A 23,154-nucleotide genomic window follows, 5' to 3' on the forward strand; every position below is an offset into this window, starting at 1 on the left:
GATGTACACAATGTAACCACGTACGCGCGTTCACTAGTGGGTCAGAGGCTCACGAGCACGTCCACGCCCCCTCCCCCCCCTCCAGCCGGTTTCCACTCCGCCGCGCGCGGATTGAGTCAAGTGAAACTACCGAGAGGTGGTGTTGACCGACCGCTGCCGGTTTTCAGTAAGAAAACTGCAAAACCTAACTTTCTAAGGCAACTGACACTGACGTTTAGGACTTGATTTTTAACGGAAGGGTCAGCGGTGCCGAACTCGAGGCGACGCGACAGCGAGAAGAAAGTAAATCCCGGAGGGAAAGCGTCTGAAGTGAGCTAGAGGATCAAAGCTAACGCTAACGCTAACGTAGCCAGCTAAGTGCTAAAGAATTGCACGAAAACGCGTGTTTTTTTTTTATCTGTCGCTTGCTTCGACATAACCTTTATGGTTACAAAGTAGATAGTGTGGAGCGAGTCTGTTAAGTTATATGTTACGTTTAATTTAAACTGAGGTATTTTGGCTTTACATTGTAGGCCACAAGCGACTCGTACTCAGTTGGTGAGATTAGCTACAGTAGCCGGGCTAATTGAGGTTACCCGGCTCTGCGCTCCTCAGGACAGGTGATACTGTTAAACATAGCTCACTGCTAAACAAACTTAACATCGTGAGTATCACTGTTTATAAGTTCGCTTACACGCGATACTCTTTAAGCCTTGTGCTTCGCAATGCTAAAACAACAGCAGCAGCCCGGCACAGGCGGGAGAAAAGCATCTAACGGAACCACGGGCCCCGCCAGTATGTCTTCCCCAGTCAGCGGCACCAACAACAGCAACAGGACACCGGCCGGGAGGTAAGTGAGCTGGGAGAGCCTTGGTAGGAGAGACCGGGGATTGTACTGTGTTTCCGAGGCCTACCGGTTAAAGCGCTGTGTACGTAGTGGGCGTGCCCCACGCTTCTCTAGCCAATGACACATGCTCATGTTAGATTGACAGATTCAGCTGAGCAATCGGAATGCTCACTTTCAACAAAAGCGAAGAAACAAGGCGGGTCCAAGCGTGGGGAAAGCTATGGTTAGCAAATCAGCGTTAAAGCGACACAAAGTTTATCTGGCCTGTCAGTGTCAGAGAGGGGACGCTGGCGATTGCAAAACGTTAAAAACACAACAACACGCATCTCTTGCCAGGAAAACGGCGTGCTATATAAAGGTTATAGCTAATATTGAAAAGATGTAATGGTTAGCACAAGGTCATACGTGGTCAAATTGTATGAGATGAGTGTGTGTTTTCTGAATTCTTGTCAGCTTTGTCTCTTTGTTTTGTCACCGTGTGTGGGGCTAGCAGTGATACAATACCATGTGTGCAGTCTTTATGGAGAGCATTTCATGTCAATCTTGAATTAGTTATTGAATATGCGATTGTGTGTTTATTACTACACACATTGTTTTATTTTTTTTATCATAGATGCTGTTGTTATTTATAAATTGTCTTTCTAATTTTTTATACTATGAAAGGTGGAGGCCTAACTCTGGCATAAGGCAGGTTGAATGTATCTTAAGAGACATTAAAGGACGTATTCATGTGCTAAATGTTGAACAAATACTGAGTTTGGGCTTTTTGTCAGGCCTCTAACTAAGCGTGCCACTTTCTTCCCAGGTAGCCATATTTTGTATGAGGAATGTGACACCGCTATGACAACCTTTTTAAAAACAAGTTAAACTCCTTTCGTATTTAAGCCGGCAAACATGTTTTTTTTAAAATATGCTTTCTCCACTACCACAGGAATCGACCCTCTGCAAAGCCATCATTCCAGTCATCACCTGTGAGTATTCTGATCCACAAACTTTGGGAAGTAAACAAACAACATGTTATGTGTTGTAAAAATGAAAGAACAATCCTATAAAATATCTTAGTCAAATCTGGATCTTAATGACCTCCTCTGTCATCATGTTTTAGAGTTAAGGTAAAGTAATATGTTGAATTGATAAGTTGAAAATTGTGATTACACTTTTGGAGACTAATTTTTACAGAAATAGAAAATAATTTGTAGATAAACTGTAAATGGGCTAATCTTCCATTTTGGAGAGTGGTAAAACTGGCTCTCTTTTGTAAAAGAGGAAGTTTTTGCAATTCAACTCAACCTTAGAGCGCCCTTTTCTTTGAAAGGCATCGGCTAAGTTTATGTATTGGTTAACGCTTTGTAACAGCGATGTTTATTTCAGCGTCAAACAACGTGAAGTCAAATGTGCCTTTTTTTAAATAAACTTTCGTGTGTATATGCAACATGAAGAACAAGGGCAACTAGAACATTTCTCAGGAGAAATTTCTGAACATGCATATCATTGGATCTGTTTATGGTTTGCTGGGGCAACAGAATTCCATCTGCCTTTGATCTGTGCTCTCCGTTCATTTCCTATGGGAAATATTCAGTTTTTCTTTCCACAATTATGAAACACTTAGAAAAGCCATAGCTCACAATTCCTAGTTGAGTCACACGCTTTGATGTAAGATTTGTGAGGAACAAGTTTTGTGATTAAAATTGGGCAAGAAAAGTGCTAAGAAGAAATAAAAAAACACATTAATATTATGAGACAAGCTAACCTGTCCTAGCTAACTCATCTCAATCCTTGCATGAGAAATCATCAAAGGAAGGAGAAGGATTAAGTATCCAGAAGGAGATGGAGACTGCAATGGGGAGATTGTGAACTGTGTTGAAGAACCAGAGGACACAGACAGATCACACAAGATCAGCAACATTGTTAACTTTAAGGTTTTGAGTTTTGAGAGAGAGGAACAACCCAGAAGGATTATGGAACAAGGATGAGGGTAAAATAATTGAGTACAAGAATGAATGAGAACCGTGCAAAAGAAATTTGAATTGTGTAAGGTAGCATTACACCACTTGGTGTGCAGTCTGCCAGGCACTATTAAAAAATGAAGAGGCACAGTGAGCGATTGCAAGGTGGTGCGAGACAATTGACTATATGCACAGGCTCTTCTCTGTTTGACTATTTCCTGAAGGCTGTCAGCCAGAGATGCTCAACAGTCATTCCTGCAGACGTGAGCAAGACTATTTGGTCTTGAAGTCACTGAGTAGAAGCCTGTTTCAAATCTGTGGGTGGGCTGGTCTGACCTTTTCAAATGGGGTGACAATGAAAAGCAACTTGACTCACTGTGTTTGCTTAAATATAACTAACTGTGTGGCACTTTACATGCTAGTCACTAGTTTGGAATGCTGCGTCAGCATTTCCCACCTGTTTTCTTTATTATCGTATCTGCCTTTTTTTTGGTTGTAAACATTTACATTTCTCAGCTTATTTAGCTTATCAAAAAAGGTTGCGCTCGTTTAGGACATTCTTGCAACTTTTCTTCCAGTTCCAATTATCCAGCAGGCTGTTCACTGAGAGGTGTAATTCTGCCCTCCACATTTTAAGGTTTTTAATCAGTTCTTCACCTCCTCTTGAAAGCGACTTGTCATTTGTTTCCAGGTTTTTTTTTTTTTTACTTAAATAGTGATGGCAGATCAAAGGCATCAGTAAAATTAAACAGGGCTGATCTAAGGTACCTTCGTGAGTTGAATGGAACCCTTGTCTATTCAGCATAGAACTGTGAACAAGGTTGCTACACATACACACACTCACATTTAGATCAAGAGTCAGAGAGAAAGTCACAAATAGAAAGACACACGTGGAAAGAGTTCTCAATATTCCCAACTGCATTTTCCGGTGGAATGTTCATGTTCTAGTTCTTTTGGAAACTTTGTCTTGACTATGCTTGTTCTGTCTGCAGGTTTTTGAGGGTGTATACAACAATGCCAGAATGCTTCATTTCCTCACAGCTGTCGTGGTGAGTTACGTCCTAATTTATTTTAATTACGTCACTCTCTTACCGTAGTTGGAGATTAAACGTAACCTACCGTGATGTGTCTGTCCGAGGTTATACTGGGGTACAGCAAGTTGCAGACAGATGCTGCTGGTTAAAGTTTGGCTATTGGGCTTGAAAAAAAATGCACTGTATTGCTTTTTTCTGTTTCCGAAGAGGCAACTGAGCATGTTTTTCTCATTTAGACATGAGCTTGTTTTCTGTTTAAGGTTTTAATAAAATCTTAATCTCTTTCAGGGTTCCACCTGTGACATAAGAGTCAAGAATGGCAGTGTATTTGAAGGCATATTCAAGACTCTAAGTTCTCGGGTAAGAAACACACATTGAGAAAAAGTTTATTTTGCCCGTTCATTAAAAGCACCACAAACAATCCTGCCTGTGTAATGGTAAACACCTATCAATATCACACTTTCTTTTATATGACGATTCCTGTTCCCATGGTTCACACAGTCCTCAAATTTCATCTGCCCTTTTCATGTTTGATTGTTAGTGCGAGTTGGCTGTGGATGCTGTACACAAACGCAGTGAGGACGACGGATCAACGTCGGTTCCGCCACGGAGGGAAGACATCACTGACACTATGATCTTTAGCCCTTCAGATCTGGTGACAATGATCTGCAAAGATGTTGACCTCAACTATGCCACCAGAGGTACAATACACACACACTCACACGGGGGGGTGGAGGTAAAGGTGCAAGAAAAGCTGTAAACAGTAGTGGTGGGCATGAGCATTTGATTATCAGTGATTGTGATGCAAACCGATGTTTTATCAGGGATTGCATTTACAAAAACATATCTTTCTACTTCAGTAACTGCCTTAGTTGTGGTGCATCTGTCATCACAAGGTGGCAGCAGCAGCAAGAATGTAGTTGGTGGATGTATGCTATAAAGTAGAATGTAGTTGTTTTTGTGGCATGGACCCAAAACCAGAAGCTTCATAGTGCCAGTGCAGGCAATGTAGTCCAGGTTTCTTGCTCAACATGCTGTAGATCCCACAGAAGTGATGAAATTTACCAGGGTGTTTGAATGCATCTTGTTAGCTCAAAGTACTGTGATTCCTGCTTTACCTTCACTAGCTCTCACAAGCCTTTGAATATTCAAATATTCATCAAATGATACCATCAAATATTCAAATACCTTTTTTGCTACAAATGCCCATCCCTAGTAAACACAGGCCTGCAATGCCTTTGTTTCAGATACATGTCGTCCAGTGGAAATCGTTGATCTGTTTGTCACCATTGTGACTGATGTTAGCAGGGCTCTAGAGAACGACCATCAGTGTTAAAATTGTGGTGGTGACTACATATGGGAAGTGCAAGAATCAGCTGTGGCGTGGTGGCTAATGCCTCCTGAGGACACCACTTCCACCCTGAGCTGTGAGAGAACTCAAGCTCTGTCATCCTCTCGGGAAAGTGGGCACTCACACTCACTAGTGGGCACTTGTGTGCTACTGGTGGTACGAGTACAACAGTTTGAGAATTGAGGATGTTGTCCCTTATAGTAAAGAGAAAGCAGTTTAACTTGTTGTTCTTCAATGATAATTTGGAGGGTTCTAGGAAGGATTTGATTATTTGGGCCATTCTAGTGTGGAAGGACCTGAAATGACCTCTTTAGGAGACAATAATAAAACCACTGCATTGTTGTTGTTGTTAAATTAGGTTAAATGTTTTGACTTGACTTGAATGCAGGCTGTGGATACATCTTACAAAAGGAGACTTGTTTTAATAGCTTTTAATCTTCTGTCTTTCATTTTTAGACACCTTCACAGACACAGCCATCACCTCCACCCGTGTCAATGGAGAGCACAAGGAGAAGGTGTTGCAAAGATGGGAGGGGGGTGACAGCAACGGAGAGAGTTATGATCTGGAAAATGATGCGGTGAGTCTGAGAAACACCAGCTAATCAACAATTACCTTAATGATTGTGTTTTAGGGCTGTCACTTTCTCCAAAAGTTGAGTTGTAGACAAATATTATGTGACATAATTATCCCCCTATTTTCACACTTACTATTAATCAGGCGAGGTTGAGCACTTTTTGCATTAGCCGTCAGTGATGTCTCTTGTGTTGAGTCCACAGATTTGTTCCTTATTTTCTCATATACAGTGTAGAACCAGAAATTGAACGGTATAGAACAACCCCCCGTTACAATGTTAGCTGACATTGGCACAGCGACCCTCATGGAGAGGATAAAGTGGTAGAGATGGATGGATTGGATTAGATTTAACATTATTTACTTTCAAACACTGATTATTTTACCACCTTGCTTGTCTCCCCATTTCCCTCCTCAGTCCAACGGCTGGGATGCCAATGAAATGTTCCGTTTCAATGAAGTAAAATATGGAGTAACATCAACGTATGATTCCAGCCTCTCTATGTATACGTAAGTATTTCCATCAATTCATTGAGTTTGATGTATGAGATATGGAGACCAACCAAAACTATGTAGATTTACAATAATTATAGAGGTGGGCACTAGGTTTCAGTGAAATGTGAGTTGTCAGCATTTATGGACGAGAATCAATTGGTGTGTAGCAGTTTTAGTTGGAAGTTTCCAGTTGAAGGAATGCCAGTTTAAATCAGGGGAGTCCCATGCCCGATATTAAGTTGTTTGTATCAATGTCATATATGTATTTGTCATCAATCCCTTTAATTCATTTCAGTGGTGAGTACAGTATAAACCAGAGAGAAGGGACACAAAACATTTTTTGGTTAACATCATCCCATTCGTTCAGTATTTGGTGTTAACATTGACTTTTTTTATTTCTCTGTCCCACTTTTCTCTCTCATTGCCCAGTGTGCCACTAGAAAGAGGCAACTCCGATGTGTATCGGCAGAGGGAGGCACGCGCAGCTCGCCTGGCCAGTGAGATCGAGTCCAGCCCCCAGTATCGTCATCGTGCCAACCTGGAAAATGATGAGGGCAGAAGCGAGGAAGACAAATTCAGTGCTGTGTTGCGTGACGGCAGTGATCGGGAGAGGGGTCGCGAGAGTCCACGAGACAGAGACCGTGAAAGGGGACGAGACAGCCCCGGAGCCAGCAACAGGTGAGGGGACACTGAGCATTATTTTAAATCCTGGCCCCCGCTAACCTTAATGCAGGTTGTATTTTTTTTCACCCTCCACAATGACTCCATACATCTTATAGCACTCACCACACAGTGTTTCACACAGGATTTTAGGAGACTGTGGTGGGGGAGGGTCTCTGACCCTCGGGGCTGGGTGTGTGTATCTCTTTAGTGCATTTTGAGACCACTGAATGTAATGTATATTGCTGTATACAAACATAACAGATTGGCAACATCCATAAAAACATTCAAAGACATATCAGGAATATTTCAAATTTCATCTTGGAAAAAAACAATGACATAAAGTCATTCATTCAATCGTTCATTCATTAATCTTCATGCATATATATTTGTTGATACTTTTGTTGATACCCAGTAAACAGTACATAAGTATATACAGTAAATAACCAAGTTATTTAAATAGGCATATTCCTCCCTCACGTGATCGGATCATGATCGGTGATCAGTTTATTTAAACTCACTAATCAGTGATCGGAAATCCTGATCGTGTAAATAGTGTAAAGGCTGTGTTTGATTGTTACTAACGCCTACAGCTTCTTACTAATGAAACACTGGAATTCTGAGCATTTATTGTTTTTATATAATATTCAAGAGAAATAGCACGAACAGCAGAGGGATGAGAGAGAAGAATAGCACGAACGGCAGAGGGAGAAATAGCGGAAAAGTAGTAGGAAAGAGCTCAGAGCATTAGACTCGGTTTGGTATGTTATAATTTGACTGGCGCAATGAGATCAGCAACATAGCGTACACTGCTCCGTTATCCAACTTAATAGCCTACTCTCTGCACTAGGGATGCACTAAGATGCAAATTGTTGGCCGAAACGAAAATTGAAACGCTGAAAGAAATTATTAAGCCAATTCTGTACCTGTAAATGCTGGTTAGTTGTTTCTTGTTTATTTAATGAAATGCTTAAATTAAGTGCAGTCGACAAACGTTTATGCTTCTAAGACCATTTTCTGGCATCACATCCTCATGGACACTGACAGTAACTGTAACGATGTGGAAAATAAATTCCAGGTGAAACACTCTCTTGACAGGAAGTGATGGGAGTCAAGTCATTTTGTGTTCCACCTTTAAATCCTATCAAACTCTTAGTATAAGTAGATAGTCTTATCTGTTGAAGAAGATGTTTGATCTGATCAGTTGCTGTTCCCTGATCAAGAACATCATCACAAACCAGTCTGTTTTGATAGAACATTTCTTTAATCAATTGTCTGTTGTTTCTGAACGTAAAAAATTGTTCTCTCTCTTCCAGGGAGGGCAAGTACATTCCATTACCTCAGCGTCAGAGAGAGATGAACCGGGAGCGTGAGCGAGCTGAGAGAGGTGCTGGTGGGCCTCCACCCCATAACCGTCTGAGTGGAGGTTACCGCTCTACCCCTCCATCCTCCTCTTCCCCCAGACCCCCGCTGCCCTCTGCTGCAGGGCCACAAACCGGCATCTCCCCATCGGAGAGAAGCAGCCCTCTGTCAGGGCGAAGTGGGGCCTACGCCCCCCACCATCCCCAGGGAAGCCCCAGCCCGGGCCCCGGCTCTGGTCCCGCAAGCCCGTACACGCCTGCCTCACCCGGTGGACCCGCTCCTACGACAACCTCTGCTTCTGCTGCCCTTTCCCCTGGCAGCCCCCCGGCCCCACAAGGACACACAGTCTCTCATTCTCATTCACTCCCACACTCACTTACTGATGCAGGCAGGCCTGTTAATGGTGGTAAGTGTGTGAACTTGGGTTGGCATGTTTTTTTTGTTTTTGCTTCAAGGTAGATTTGTGGAAAAAAAACTATAAGGAGTTTTTTGTGCGTGTGTGTTTTGTAGTCTCTGCTAGAACTTCACCTAAAGCCCAAAGACCGCCACAGTCGAGCAGGTCGGCCCGTACTCCAAACTCACACACTCAGTCCACAGGTATACGCTACACTCACCTCATCTTGTCAACTGCTCTTGTCACCAGCAAAATTACTGATGGTTTTTCTCTCATGTCATTTCAGCAACTCGCTCTCCTAAATCAGGCTCTTCCCAGGACACGCCTTATTTAGACACTTCCTCTGTCAGCCTACCTGCCCAGAAGACGCCTGGCCCCGCTCCTCTCTTCCCTGTAGATGGTACGATCTTCACAGTGAAGGAGAAGCATTGAAGGTGGAGTGTAATGAAGCAGCCCTAATAATCTTACAATTTTTCTCATCATTGCAGTGAATGAGATTCTTGGTGCAGCTGCAAAAGAACGTTCAGCTGAGAGTCCCAGCAGCACAGAGGAAAGCAAGAGTAGTAAAGGTTTGTGTCAACTAGTTTCAGTTGGTGCCAGATAAATACCGGAAACAAATCCACTCATACCCGTCTGTGTGTTATGTGTGTTTTTGCCAGGACGGACTGGAATGAGTTTCTTAAGAATTTCACATTTCTCATTAACCTTTGTTTCCTCTTTCTCTGCACCAGCACCCTCAGTGCTGCACAGGTCACAGATCGAGGCGCTGAGGAAATTTGGCAAGGAATTTAGGGTAAGAGTTCAGTTTGCTTTCACTCAAGTGTGAAATGAGGAAATATGTGAGGAATCAAGAGGCCGATCATTAGTTATTGCCATTATCTGACAAATCACTCACGCCTTGTGTTTTAATTGTGTCAATTAACAGTAAAAACTGAACAATAAGAACTGCACTTGCACTGCACTAAAGCTTTGGGATGAGAAATGAAAAAGAAAAAAATATTTGCCATGGTAAGGGTAGAAGAAACACAGTAGTGTGGTTGTATGAGTGACTGAAACCTGGTACTGACTGCAGTGGCAGTCTCCTGTGCTGACAACCAGCCTGAGACACAGAGGCTCACTCTCGCTGACACATTTTAGTCATTATCCAAAGGCTCGCGTAATAAAATATACGCAGGCTTAAATTAATGATATTTTAAGAATATGTTCACCACTTAATCTCGGCTTTAGTCTGCCTCTTTTCATTTGAAACGGAAGTGTGTGGCTTTATAAACGGCATAGTTTCCTGCATCAAAGTCCATTGAGAAAGTCAGTGATTTTACATCCTGGCACACAGGATTTGTTGATCCACTGCTAGGGTCAACAACAACACCGCTGAGTCAAATTTGTTTTTTTAGTGACATCAGTGTTTGAAATCGTTTATTGAAGTCACACATACTTGCCAAACAAGACGGCTGTAAGACCAGCAGCTCCCATGTCCCTAAAAAAACAGATTTTTCTTATGGACTTTGGTGCAGAAGCTGTTCATAAACTTTGATTTTCCTAGTTTTAACCTCAGTGATGAGAAAGGCAGCTGCCTCAGTGATGTGTCTGCACTTAAACTGGTCTTTTTCCTCCAGCTCCAGCCAAGCGGAGGCAGCTCTAGCTCTCCCAGCTCTCCAGCTGCAGCCACCCCTCCTGCTGTCAGTGAGGTGTCCCAGCCCGGCTCAGCCAAACCTTCACCCTCAGACGCTCACCCTGCTTCAGACTCTAAACCACAGCCTCTAGCTTCCAACCCCTCTCAGCCTCAACCTCAGCAGTCACCTGCTCCCGCTGAGGACCTCACCAAGGATACCACAGCTACACCTGGTCCCCCAACAGCTGTCGCCATAGCAGCCGTTTCAGACAGGCAGTCCCCGGCTGTCCCACAGCCAGCCAGGACTCCAGGAAGTGAGGAGGGCAGGTCTGAGACAGAGGGCGTGGCAGAGTGAGTGTCAAGAAAGATTAGAGATCTCCTTTTGTTCATTTTTTTTGTCTTTAAGGATTATCCATAACAAAAGAATTTTGATTCATTATATTACCGTGATTGTGAAGTAAAACATGGTTTGGGGTGTTTTTAGCATCACAGATCAATGCATAGTTTTCTAAAATCAATATCATCCTATCCTTGTCTTTTTGATTAGTAAATGGATTCTTTCCTTTTTTTCCCACTTCTAGCCAAGTCAAGAAATCCACCTTAAACCCCAACGCTAAAGAGTTCAACCCTAACAAACCTCAGATGCCTATGGTAAGACACTGCATTTCTAATGAATCCTTATGCAACAAAACTCTACCCTTGTAGTTTGTGAGTGAACGGGATGAAAAGTGGACACGCCTACATTAGAAGTATGTCCAGGTCACAGAGAAACAAATGTTTTTTTCAAGCTGTCTCACTGTTTATTTACCACTATATTGGTATTTTTGGTTTCATGCATTTTCTAGCAAAGAGGAATATTTTTATGGGAAAATAATCATTACAAGCAAGATTGATGTATAGTGTGAAATATTATAATGAATAGCATTCATTGATTTTTCTCGTGTGAAGTGTATGAAAAATGTGTGTTAGGAAACCCCTGTGGTGTTTCAAATGTGTTCCACTGCGCTTGTGTGCCGTTGCAGACGAAGCCCAACACTGCACCCACTCCACCTCGGCCAACTCCTCCAAGCCCAGTGGTCCTTCAGCATCCTGGTGGACAGGGGCCTCTCTACACCACTCCCTACCTCTCCTACGTCTCACAGATCCACCCTGTGCAGGTATGTGAACGGATGAATCCATTCATGAAGTTCTTGCTCATCAGTTAATGTTTAATCTTGTATTCCCCTCACCTTCAAATAGATCAGCTTTACTCATGTCGACCACTTTGCCTTTTCTGTTTTTCAGCCTCCACCAATGTACCAGTACACAATGTCTACAGTCAACCAGGGAAAATACCCCAGGACCAAAGGTGAATGCTGTGCTCTATGCTCTTAAGTTACCATGTGACAATTAGCTTCTTAATTATTAGAAGCAATGTCACTGCTGGACTGATTAATAAGAATTGTCATCACTGATAAACCTGCTGATTGTTTTATCTATAAATCTATTATTAAGTATTGGGAAAAATATGAAACTGTTGATTGTTGTTTCCCAAAAATCAATCAGAATTTTATGTCCTTAAAAAGTAGCAAAATAAACAATTAAATGATCAAATCAATTAAATGACCAAAATGATGATTCATTTTGTAATCCACCAATAGCAGCAAGTGATTTTATTTTGTTGATGGCAACATTTGTATAACCTGTGACACCAAAGTGCAATCAATTAAAACATTATTTTTTTAATTTATTATAAAGCCAAATTTGCAGTATGCCTCAGTGGTCTTAAAAATTTGACACATAGCAACATCCTGTTTAGACCATTTAGTTAAGAAGCAACTCCCATAAAACCCATGTGATTCCATATATAATATTAAAAAAAGAAAATAAGCTGTTGCCCTGTGTGTACAAATGTTTTTAATTTTCAGTGTTTGGACTTGACATTGTTGTTGTCATGTTCTGCTTGACCAGGATCAGTCGTGGCTCCCCGCTCTGACCATGGTACCTCAGCGCCCCCGCTGCTGCAGACTGCAGCCTCAGCGGCTGGAGCTCCACTGGTGGCTTCTCCGTACCCACAGTCCTACCTTCAGTACAACCCGCAGCAGTACGGCCAGCAGCAGGTCCTCCAGGCCATGACACCTTACCCTGGACAGGTATGATGTCCACACGTGTTTACACTAGCAATAAAATAGAGCTGACATTTGACGTTTTCATATAAAATATATCTATGTTAAGAAGAAAGTTTTAACCCATTATCAGAACTAATCTGTGTCCACACTTGGTTTAAACCATAGGCTGATTTTCTCCTCTGTGGTTGTTTGTTTAGTTCCAAAAACACTTTAAACTCAAAACAACAACGGTTGTGTTACGAGACCAATGATGAGGTGAAACTAAAAAGTGTTTAAGGTGTTTTCTCATTCTCACCTGAGAGTGGAGATGTGGTGGATAAGAACCAACCAGGAAGTAAATGCAGGTTTTCAATTTTCCTCTGGCCAAGCTCTATATTTAAGGCATGCTGGTTTAGTTTTAATATTTTCTTAATTCTTCCCAGGACATGATAGCAGTTTGGCAGTTCTCCAATTTAATACTGGTCATCATTTTTATAATATTATTTTCTAATAATTGAATGGGAATTAAAGATATCTCAAGCTACAACAATGGCGAGTCATAATTCAGTTACAGATATCCATAATTCACAATTCTACAATCATATATTAAGATATGTGTAATGAGAAGAAAAAGTGATGTCATGAAGGTCATTTTTACCAGGAAGAAATGTTTTTATGAACATTTGTAATAAATATCCAGACTAGGTTTCATTCAAAATGTATTTATTTTTAAATTGAGTTCCTCTCTTCTCTCCCTTCTCTCCAGCCGATGTACTCCATGCTGCAGGGTGGAGCCAGAATGATCAGTCAAGGTGGGGGTCCACATCCCCAAGCCCTGGGGCCGCCAGGAGGCCCCCAGTATGCTACCCAAGGAGATGGGTCTCAGGGACCTCAGCAGGGCATCTACGGTCAGTGGAGAAATCATTAAAGCGAAGCAGAAAATGCTCCGTGGCATTATTCTCAAGTCCCACTGTTGGTTAAAGCCTCCAAAAGCAGATGTTTTTGTCATTTCTCTCCAGCTCCACAGTCGTTCTCCCACCACTCTGGTGCAGTACATCAGCCTCAGCCCTCCAGTACTCCAACAGGCAACCAGCCTCCACAACACACTGCACCAAGCCCTGGACAGGTGAGCTGCAACAACACACACCTGTTGAGGAAGAGTCTATTCCTGATCTGTTGTTTTATCCTTTTCTCTTCTTGGTTGCCTGCTGACATTCACTTATGCCTTGATATGTGTTTATTTTCAGAACGCTCAGTCAGCTCAACAGCCACAGTCCCTGTACCACTCGGGTCCTCTGTCAGCACCCACCCCGCCCAACATGCCCCCTGGCCATACGTCTCCACAGGGATCTTACCCCATTCAGGGCTACAGCATCCACAGCCACCAGGGCATCCCTCCGTCATACCCCCTGGGACAGATCGCACAGGTATGGATCCACAGAACCGTACGGTTGCCATTCCTTCACGTGAGATTGCACATGTCGGCGTCCGTCTCTCTGTTAATATTGGATTGTTTTCACTTTGAAGTTCACATTTTCCTTCAAAAATGAAATAGCGACAGGGTTCTAGCCAGGATTTTATTGAAGTGATTTTAGGGCAGACAAAAATGTTTTAGTACAGTTCACTTCTCATTTTTGAAAGTAACTGTGTAGCACCAGAGTAAGAACCCCCTCCCAAATTATTTCACACGTTTCTTAATTTGAAAACGTACAATACTGTGATTTCCTTTCCTCCCTCTCTAGGCCATGTCAGGTCCTCACCACTCGGGGAGCCACGGTCAGCCCCAGTTAGTGATGTTGCAGCCTCCACCACAGCAGGGTCCTGGCTCAGTGCCCCAGCACCCTCAGCATGGACCTCAGCAAGGAGCACACCAGCACTTCTACATAGGGCATCCACAAGGTAAGTAGATCCAAGGCAACCAACAGCCACCATGACTGTTCACAACAAAACCTGCAATTCCTACTTAGAACCATATCAGTCCAATGTGGTCTCTGGAACCATGCAGTCATCACTTATAGCCATAACCAGATATAGGGGTCCTGCTTTTTAATCGCCTTAAAACTACAATTTTATTAGGGCAGAAACAATTACTTGATTAATCGATTACTAAATGAATATATAATAATTGATTCATTTATTTGAGTTTTTTTTTTTTACTAGTAAACAGGTTTTTTTCTGGTTTCTTTGCTTCATAAAACAAAGAAATCATTAAAAGTCAATCATTATGGTTTGTGGACAAAAACAAGACATTTGAGAACATCATGTTTTCCAAGTTTGACAAACACTGATCAATATTTTTCAACATTTTATTGACCAAGCGATGATGCAATTAATCGAGAAAACCATGAGCAGATGAACGGATTATGAAAATAATGGTTAGTTTCAGCCCTACATCATATCACTGTTTCGTGTCCAATATCACAGCCTTCAGGATCCACCGATGTCAGTCAAGTCATTTTACCTTTTAAACTACAGCACATTTGTGCTGATGCGTTTATCGCTGAGAAATAAAACCCACAACACGACTCAGCTAAACTGCTGCTGCTGATTTTTAATTATATTTTTACAGTCCTAGTGGAGCATGTGACATATATGAATGTATTTGAATAGCAACCTTTCTACCATAATAGCTGAAAAGATGTCATGGAGGATCAGTTTGGATTTGAAGCTTGAGAATATTATTTACCAAGACCAACCAATATTCACTTACTCATTAAAATAAAAGTAAGAGAAATAAAGTCTTTCCAAAGTCTCTTTTTTAACTCCACTTTTCGTTGTCTACCACAGCAATGCAGGTACAAACACACCCTGCTTCCTTCCATCCACCTGGAAACTGAAGCCCTCCACAGTCTCCACCACCCCAACCCTCCCTACATTGCTCCCTGGAATGAACCCCAATTACCCCACCTCTTGCTGGATTCAAGGCCCAGACTGAAGCAGGCTGACAGGGACCGTACAGAGAAGACAGCTCGAGTCTCACAGCACCTTATTATTCTGCTGTAGTGTTGTTGTTCATCAGCCCCGAGCGAGGAGGATGCGTTTAATGCTAAAGATGACGACGACGGCGGCAGCATCATCATCTGACCCCCTGCTACCATCCTGCTCTCCTTTTCACCTTCTTCCCTCTTCAGACAAAGAACGCCTCGCCGGGCAAACGCATCACAGACGAGATAAACAACAGCAGACACTTGGAGAAATGTGTGTTTTTACCGTAGTACCATAGAACAAAACACAGACTGTTGCAAGATTCTCACCGGAAAACAGCCAGAAAGGAGGGATTTGAAGAGGAGATGGGATTTTTAAAGCAAATCACGTTTTTCTTTTCTTTTTTAAACTTGATCCAGTAGTTATAACCTCCCCTTTGCCCTTCTTCTCTCCTGTAGGAAAATATAATAATTAATAAAGAAAAATGGACAAGTTGGACAAAAAAAATATTAAAACAACAATGACCAAAAAAATAAAGTTTTCAACTCAACTACAAAGCTCTGTTGGTTTAATTCATTGCATCATGTTACAGTCGGACAATAATACATTTAAATTGAACTTCATTAAACATTCGTTGTTATTTCACGCTGACAGAACAAATGAATGAACTCCCGGGAGACACTTTGTCTGATTATATTCTCATTAAGTTGGATTCGTTCTACTCAGTGGTAAAGCTGTTGTGTTAATTTAAAACAGTCACCAGGGGGAGCCCTCGACATATACTGACACATGTTAGGACTTAACGTTAGTGGAACACGACACTTTGAGGTTCAGTGACGACACAAACAGCATCTCTGTGTCAGTGTCTCTCTCACAGCAACAGGTCAGGACACGTGATGTCCCAGCGCTCAGGGTGACCTCAGGGTGACCTCGGGGTGACCTCAGTGTGACAGGGCGTAGAGCTGCTCGGCACTGTGCTCCAGTCGCTCCCTGTACTCCAGGTTGGCATAGTTACTTTGGGGAACCCCCTGTGTACCGTAGAGGAGACCCCAGCAGCAGCAGGCTATCACCGCTGTGCTGTCACTGTCTCCTGAAAGAGAAGAAGAAGAAGGAGATGAACAGCATGACAACAAAACCTGTCATAAATGATGACGCTTTTATATTATTATTATTATTATAATATATTACTTAATATTATCAGTGAATCAAACCGCTGTTCTACAGTGAGGTTGTGTGATTATTCCAGTATTTGTTTCTCTTTGATTTAAACTAAATCTGTGTTGTATACAAAGGGCCCCATAAAGGCTTGGTCCGGCCCTGTAGAGTGCCAATGCGAGCAAGACTCTGAACCCCATGTTGCTCCTGATGTCTGTGCCGACAGTGTGTGAAAGATGAGTGAACGTGTGAGTGAATGGGTGAACTACAGTGTGAAGCAGCTTTAAGACTAGAGAAGCGTCATATAACAAACTATTTACCATAACTGTTGGACCCCCACATTAATCAGTTTACACCAATTCATTCTTCTTTGGTGTTTGCTGGGAGTTTTTTTTGTTTTTTTCTTCCCCACGTCTTAGTTCAGGCTCAGAGTTGTAATTTAACTATGGCGTTATATTTGTGCCACATTAGTGTAGGTGAGATTTTGAGCACAGAAATTATATTTTGAAGAGAAATTATACGCCAGCAAAACATAATTTCATTTGAGCAAACAAAAACATATATTCTGTGCTCAATATATGTTTGCAATTATTCATTTTAACGTGCAGTAATAACCCTCTCACTCAGTTTGACCTGATTTTTCAGCTTCAGAAACTAGAAAATATTCACATGTAAGAAGCTGAAAAATGACAGAAAGTAGAGAATCTCACATTGTTCCTTCACAAATGTAACGCCGTATGTAACAGGTTTCAATAACCTAAACTTCTCTCTTAATTCACTGTCATTAGCCTGTCACACACAGACAGCTGTCGTTCCCGTGTCTGTCCTGCAGACAGTGACAGATGAGCATCAGTTAGAGCTGAGAGCGTCGCTCCATCTGGAGCTTCTCTGAGGAAAAGTGTCCTGACTCTTAATGCTGCTGAAGGGTTTAGTGTGAGCAGAGAGCGCTGGTTCAAACCTGCTGAGAACCATGACGAGGAGTCACTGAATACTAAATTCATCGCCAATTATTTTCACAATACATTCAATTTTTTCTTTTTTTTAACAAAATCAAAAGGTTCTGTTCTTTTTTTTAAGGGCTAGTTCAGGTTTCTTTAAGTGACACCTAATCAGCACTGATTGTTTTCTTTATAAACACACAGTACACAAAAATGCCGTATAACTGGTGTCGTGTAGTACGAGTTTATGTCAGAGCGACGGATCATAAGATAACAAACAGGGAGGGAGATAAAGACGACTACTGAACTTAAAACACTTGCTACAGGCTGCTGTGTATGTGTGTGTGTGTGTGTGTGTGTGTGGAAGATGAATGAGTCGTTCATTGTTGTTCATGTTGGAGCGTGTCGTTCTCTACGACCCCGTTATTAACCTTTATTTTCTCATTTCTAATTAACCTGACGTGGGCCAGGTCTGCTGTGGAGAATACACCGTTTCCAAAGTGACTCTAACTTCAGTTTCCTGTCCAACAGCCAGATACAGTCACACATATGAAGTCTGTCCTTTGTTAAATGGCTACAATCACTTGTTCCTCCACACACACACGCACACGCACACACACCTCTGTAAACCTCAACTAACCCTTTAAATTAGAGCTGAAACAATGAATTGATTATTAATTGATTACTAAATTCATGATTCTAAACTAAATCTTCACCATTTTATGGACCAAAAACAAATGATTCATTAACAAAAGAGGAAACTTTTCCCTGACAACAGATGATGACGCCACAGAACCTCTGACCTCCATGAAAGCCCGCTCTGCTCATCAGCTCCTCCCAGTCTGATCCCGCCCCCAACAGAGCGTCCAGGGCAATCATGGGCGCGTCATGGCCGCTGCGTCCCGCCCAGCCCGACAGGCTGAAGCTCTTGTAGGCTTCATCTCTCTCAGCTGGGCCATAGGACGAGGGCCAGGTCACGGGGCCCAGCCCATGGGAGAGGCCCCTCACATCCAGGTACCTGTGTGTGGAGAACAGAAGTGACGAGACACACACGTGTCTTCAGTTTGACGACACAGACGCGACGTTGTGCCACGAACATCAACGCTAACGTTTTATTTTGCGTCATCTTGTTGTGACAATAATGAGAGAGGCTGTGTTGTTGTCACTAGTTGTTGCAACAGCATGTGAAAAAAACGTTAAAAGAACGTTAATCTTGCGATTAAAAAAAAAATTACGCCGTTAATAGCGCGTTTAACTGACAGTGCTAGTTTTCACTTTTAAGGATTTCAATGAAATGTAAAATATCATCACTAAAACCAAAACCTCGATCATTGAAATTGTTGACACTTGTAACATAACATGACTCATAAACTGAGACAGAAACAGACTGTACCACTGCCACTTGTCGCAGAAGTACGCCCAGTCTCTCTGCGTCTCCTCCACAGCGAAACCTCGGCCCTGGACAAAGACCCTGGCGATGGGACAGGCCTCGTTGAGCAGACCCAGACCCCAGGTGGTGATCGGCCTGCGCTGCACGGCGTAGGCGGTGAACAGGGCCGACGCTACGGCTCCCAGGAATCCAGTGGGGTGAGGATGGGTCATCCTTCCTGTCTCCACGGCAACCGCTACCAGAGACAACAGCTGGTCAGGCTTTGGATACCTGGTGGGGACAAATGATTAAAAGCTTTCTATACATATACATATACATATATATATATATATATATATATATATATACATATATATAAATAAATATATATATATATATATATATATATATATATATATATATATACATATATAGGATTGTTGTTTTCCTCATCTGGACTTGACCAATCACAAGGCAGATCAGAGACACTACACTGTAACAGCTGGTAACGAGCTCCGCGCGGTATTTTACACCCAAATGGAGCAGAAACATGTTTTCAGATAAAAATGGAACAGTTCTATATGTAATGTATGTTATACAAATACAACTGAATTGAATTATTTCAGATTTATCAAGATTATTAAGCCAGGGTCAGACTTTCACCAGCATCTCTGCAGTGGCATTTATTTAGTCTAAAAACTGTGCACATGCACATGTGCACGTGTGTGATGCACAGTATCTGCAAGTTTCTCTTTAAAAACATGATGTAATGCTCGGACGGCAGTTTGGAATTATCATGACTGATGGGAGTGTTGGAGCGTCCGAGTGTTCAGTGACCAATCAGAGGAACATTCAACTTTAAGTGCGTTGACTTTTCATTTGGAGAATCAATTCATGAGTGTTCATGTTTGCAGATAATATCCATCATAAGTACACAAGTGCGTTTTGAAAGCTTGAGTTTCGCTCGAACAGCATGAGGGGACAGTGATTGACAGCCCACTGCTCCTTGATCTAAGAAGGTTTCTTACAAATGAACAGAGACAACAAAGAAGACGGTTACCATGGAAACTTGCTTGAGATTGTGTGAGAATGTACACTGGTACTCGCACATATACATCTCAGCACTGACAGGAAACACGACTGACGTGGACCCTCGTTTAGTATGAACAGGAAACAGAGTATGACTAAGCCGAACACTCCGGCTTCACGGTGTGTTCCATTTATAGTCAGAACTCGGGAATCTCCGAGGTCATGGAGCTTTCAGAGTTCTAAGATTCCAAGAAAAACTCCCACTGTCCCATCGACTTGTGCTTCTTTGACCATGAACAGCATCAGTATGACTCATCAAGATTCCCTGCACCAGCTCAGGAGAGCAGGAGCGTTAGTCACTGAACTCATGGAGAGCTCAGGCTACAAGGCTAAACAATGAAAGTTCATATTCATGATGTTCACCCTCTCAGGGCAGTTCTTGTACCTCAGGCCGATGCACATGGACCTCATGGCTGCTCCACACCCCGTCCCCTGTGGGTTATAGGGAACTCTGAATCCACCTTCCTCTCCCGGCCTCAGCTGAGACACTCCTGAAGAAGTAGAAGTAGGGAAGTCACACCATCACTGCTCAACAATGGAGGGATTGAGAGAACGGTGCGTTCTCTTGCTCCTCTCACCCAGAATGCTGGAAGGCCCTGGTTTCCTCCCGTCCATGTCTTTCATCCCCTCCACATATCGAGCAGCCACATCATGGAGCAGCTCCTCCCCCGTCTTCCCTGTGAGCGCACAGTTTACCTTATTTAATCTGTTAACAAGGCTGCTCCTTTTCAGCAAAGGTCAAGTTGGATTCCTACTTATGCAGCGCTGCAACAGAACAGCCAATCAAGACGAGATTGAAAATTAACCTTTAGTTTGGGCTCTTAAGGAGGAAGGTTTGGCTGCTTCATCAGAGCACATGAATCCAATCACAGCTCACAGCTGCCTTACTGAATACACAACGATGAAAGCAGAGGCAGGAAGTGCCGAGAGAGGGGACACAATCTCACCAGTTGCCAGTCCTTCAGCTGTTGCCAGGTGCAGAACGGTGTCGTCACTCACCGGCCAGTCGGGAAGCTCCACCTTGATGTTCTTCAAGCCACCGAGCTCCTGCAGCTCCTGCAGGGACAGACGTTTAGACGTTTGTTAAAAATGATCTGCAGAAAGAAAGAAAACACAAGCAGGAGAGGAAACACCAGCATATTCAATCAATCAACTGGCAACTATTTTGATAATTGACTGATCGGCTTGAAGCTTTTTCTCTTAATTAAAACAAAATGTCTGATTGTTTCAGCTTCTTAAATGTGGTTAAAGATTTCTTAGCTCCACTTAACAAAGAAATCATTCAAACTGAGTCATTTTGGTATAAGCTCTAACGGAACTACTTAATTCTTACTTTATTAAAAGACCCTAGTTACAGCCTCGTAAATGTTTCACTTAAATAACTTAAAATGACCATGTGACCAAACCCAAACAGTGCCTGACAATCATTTCTGGATTTTTGCCCACACTCAGCCCGACCTGACAGGAACCATCGGGTCCCAACAGACTCAAGTCTAGTATCCATGCTCTATTACACACTAGACTTTACATCCTCAATTATATATATATCAAGTTCAGAGAAACTGCTGCTGCTGCTGCTGCTGCTGCTGCTGCACTGACCTGGTGAATAAGTGGTCCAGACTCATTGTACTCCCACAGCTGGTTCCTGTAACCAAGAGCATCCCCAACACCGCTCAGCAACATGGCTGCTTTATAATGCTGCAGTGAAGCACACCTGTGGGGACAAATAAACAAAGCAAACTGTATGACTGCAGAGAAACCATCCAAGAAGAATATTACTGCTAAATCTCTACATTTATTAAAGAAATTTCATTTATTTTACAAAACATTTAAGTTGCAGTACATAATGTTTGTTTGTTGTTGATTATTTTGACCAAGTTTCTCCTTCATGAACAGAAACTAAAGCAGTACCTGTTTTCTTGTGTAATATAGTGCGTTGGAATGGTTACGATTACACAACAACCGACGTGTTTGATTATTATTTTTGTATTGTTATTGAAATAAGGAGTTATATCGACATCACTTGCATTTCTGAAGTCGGCACTGCACACACCGGTGCCACTGGTTTGAAGCCTGTGTGTCCTTCATATGAAAACAGGCTCTGTCAAGCAAAACTATCAGACCTGACAGAGGGAGTGTTTGTGCGTATACAGCAGCAGAGCGGGGACAAGAAGTGTCAAGAAACTGCTGAACAACCGGGTTGTTTCAACAGCAGAGTTCACTTCTGCAACTTTTGTGGGCACTTCTTTGTGTTTTCAGTCAAACTGTTTGCAATTGTCTCACTTGACTTTAATGAAATCACTTCCTGTGTGCAGCGCAGGAATACCGTCAGGTAACATGAGATCTAAACACTGCTATAGTGAAAAACTGAACTTTGACAATGCATTTGAATATAAGCGACGTTTGTTTACATTTAAACGTTACATACTACATTTCTATGGGTTGCATTTGAAAAAACAATGCTTTGAATTTCATATTTAACTGATTTTCACATCACCATAGTTACCGGAGAATATTATGGGATTGGTGTGAATGAATTCACTTTGTCCACACATTAACCATGTGAAAATAATTGAAAATACAAATTAAACCTTTATAAGATCCTGCATTAAGGTTATTGCAGCCAGAAAGGTTACAAACACATTCTACACATAACAAACACATGTCAGTGTAGTCTAATATTCTTCAGACATACTGTACTATAATCATTTTATGGATTACTTTGCGGATTTTTAAGCTAAACGCACTCAGTCTGATTAAATTTGACAATAACTGCAGTGAAAACGCAGCAGTTGCCGCAGGAAACGTTAGCACACTCACCGCTCCATCGCAGCGCGTCGTTCGGCAGTTCAGGCTTCAGGAGGCGGCCACACAGAACACCTGACACCGGGGCTCCGACAGAGGCCTACACACGGCCGCGGTTACTCACCAGCGCGGTCATTCACCGCTCGACTGGCTCACAGTGAACTCACTGACGACATGAGAGCTATAAAAAGCCCGAGGAAGCAGAGGAGAGCAGTTTGGGACACAAGAGAATCACTCACAAGCTCCGCAACGACCACACTGCAAGCTAGGTTGACCGCATTAATAAGCAGTCATTGATTACTGTTGCAGAAATATCTTTGCAATGTTCATTTCCTGTTGCACTAAATTGTCGTTGTCTGGTGCATTTATTACTAAAAATGACCTAAATATTCAACATTATTTGGTTTAAACTTAACTACCTGCTGCAGAAATATAACTGTAATGTCCACTTCCTGTTTGTTAATGCACTAAATTGTCATTGTCTGGTGTCTTAATTACTAAAAATGACCTAAATATTCAACATTATTTGGTTTAA

At 42.3% G+C, this 23,154-nt stretch overlaps 2 protein-coding genes across 2 annotated transcripts; one reads left to right on the forward strand and one right to left on the reverse strand.

Moving 5' to 3' along the window:
* The first annotated feature begins 124 nt into the window (after positions 1–124).
* Positions 125–15,813, forward strand: atxn2l (ataxin 2-like). The gene is made up of 23 exons (XM_058620542.1): positions 125–829; positions 1,758–1,797; positions 3,765–3,821; positions 4,095–4,166; positions 4,348–4,507; positions 5,614–5,735; positions 6,147–6,238; positions 6,653–6,901; positions 8,200–8,651; positions 8,756–8,842; positions 8,926–9,039; positions 9,128–9,208; positions 9,371–9,432; positions 10,256–10,602; positions 10,833–10,902; positions 11,274–11,408; positions 11,536–11,599; positions 12,202–12,383; positions 13,105–13,246; positions 13,358–13,464; positions 13,586–13,765; positions 14,081–14,237; positions 15,126–15,813. Exons 1-23 carry the CDS (start codon positions 705–707, stop codon positions 15,173–15,175), a joined length of 3,147 nt encoding a protein of 1,048 aa, XP_058476525.1. The 5' UTR covers positions 125–704; the 3' UTR covers positions 15,176–15,813.
* Positions 15,797–22,908, reverse strand: adprh (ADP-ribosylarginine hydrolase). The gene is made up of 8 exons (XM_058620571.1): positions 22,635–22,908; positions 21,414–21,528; positions 20,762–20,870; positions 20,393–20,491; positions 20,200–20,305; positions 18,750–19,016; positions 18,160–18,374; positions 15,797–16,353 (listed from the first exon to the last, which is right to left on the reverse strand). The coding sequence occupies exons 1-8, from the start codon at positions 22,640–22,642 to the stop codon at positions 16,205–16,207; spliced, it is 1,068 nt and encodes a 355-aa protein (XP_058476554.1). The 5' UTR covers positions 22,643–22,908; the 3' UTR covers positions 15,797–16,204.
* Positions 22,909–23,154: the final 246 nt, after the last annotated feature.

Source organism: Solea solea, chromosome 21, assembly GCF_958295425.1.
Source record: "Solea solea chromosome 21, fSolSol10.1, whole genome shotgun sequence".
Classification (NCBI taxonomy): Eukaryota; Metazoa; Chordata; class Actinopteri; order Pleuronectiformes; family Soleidae; genus Solea; species Solea solea.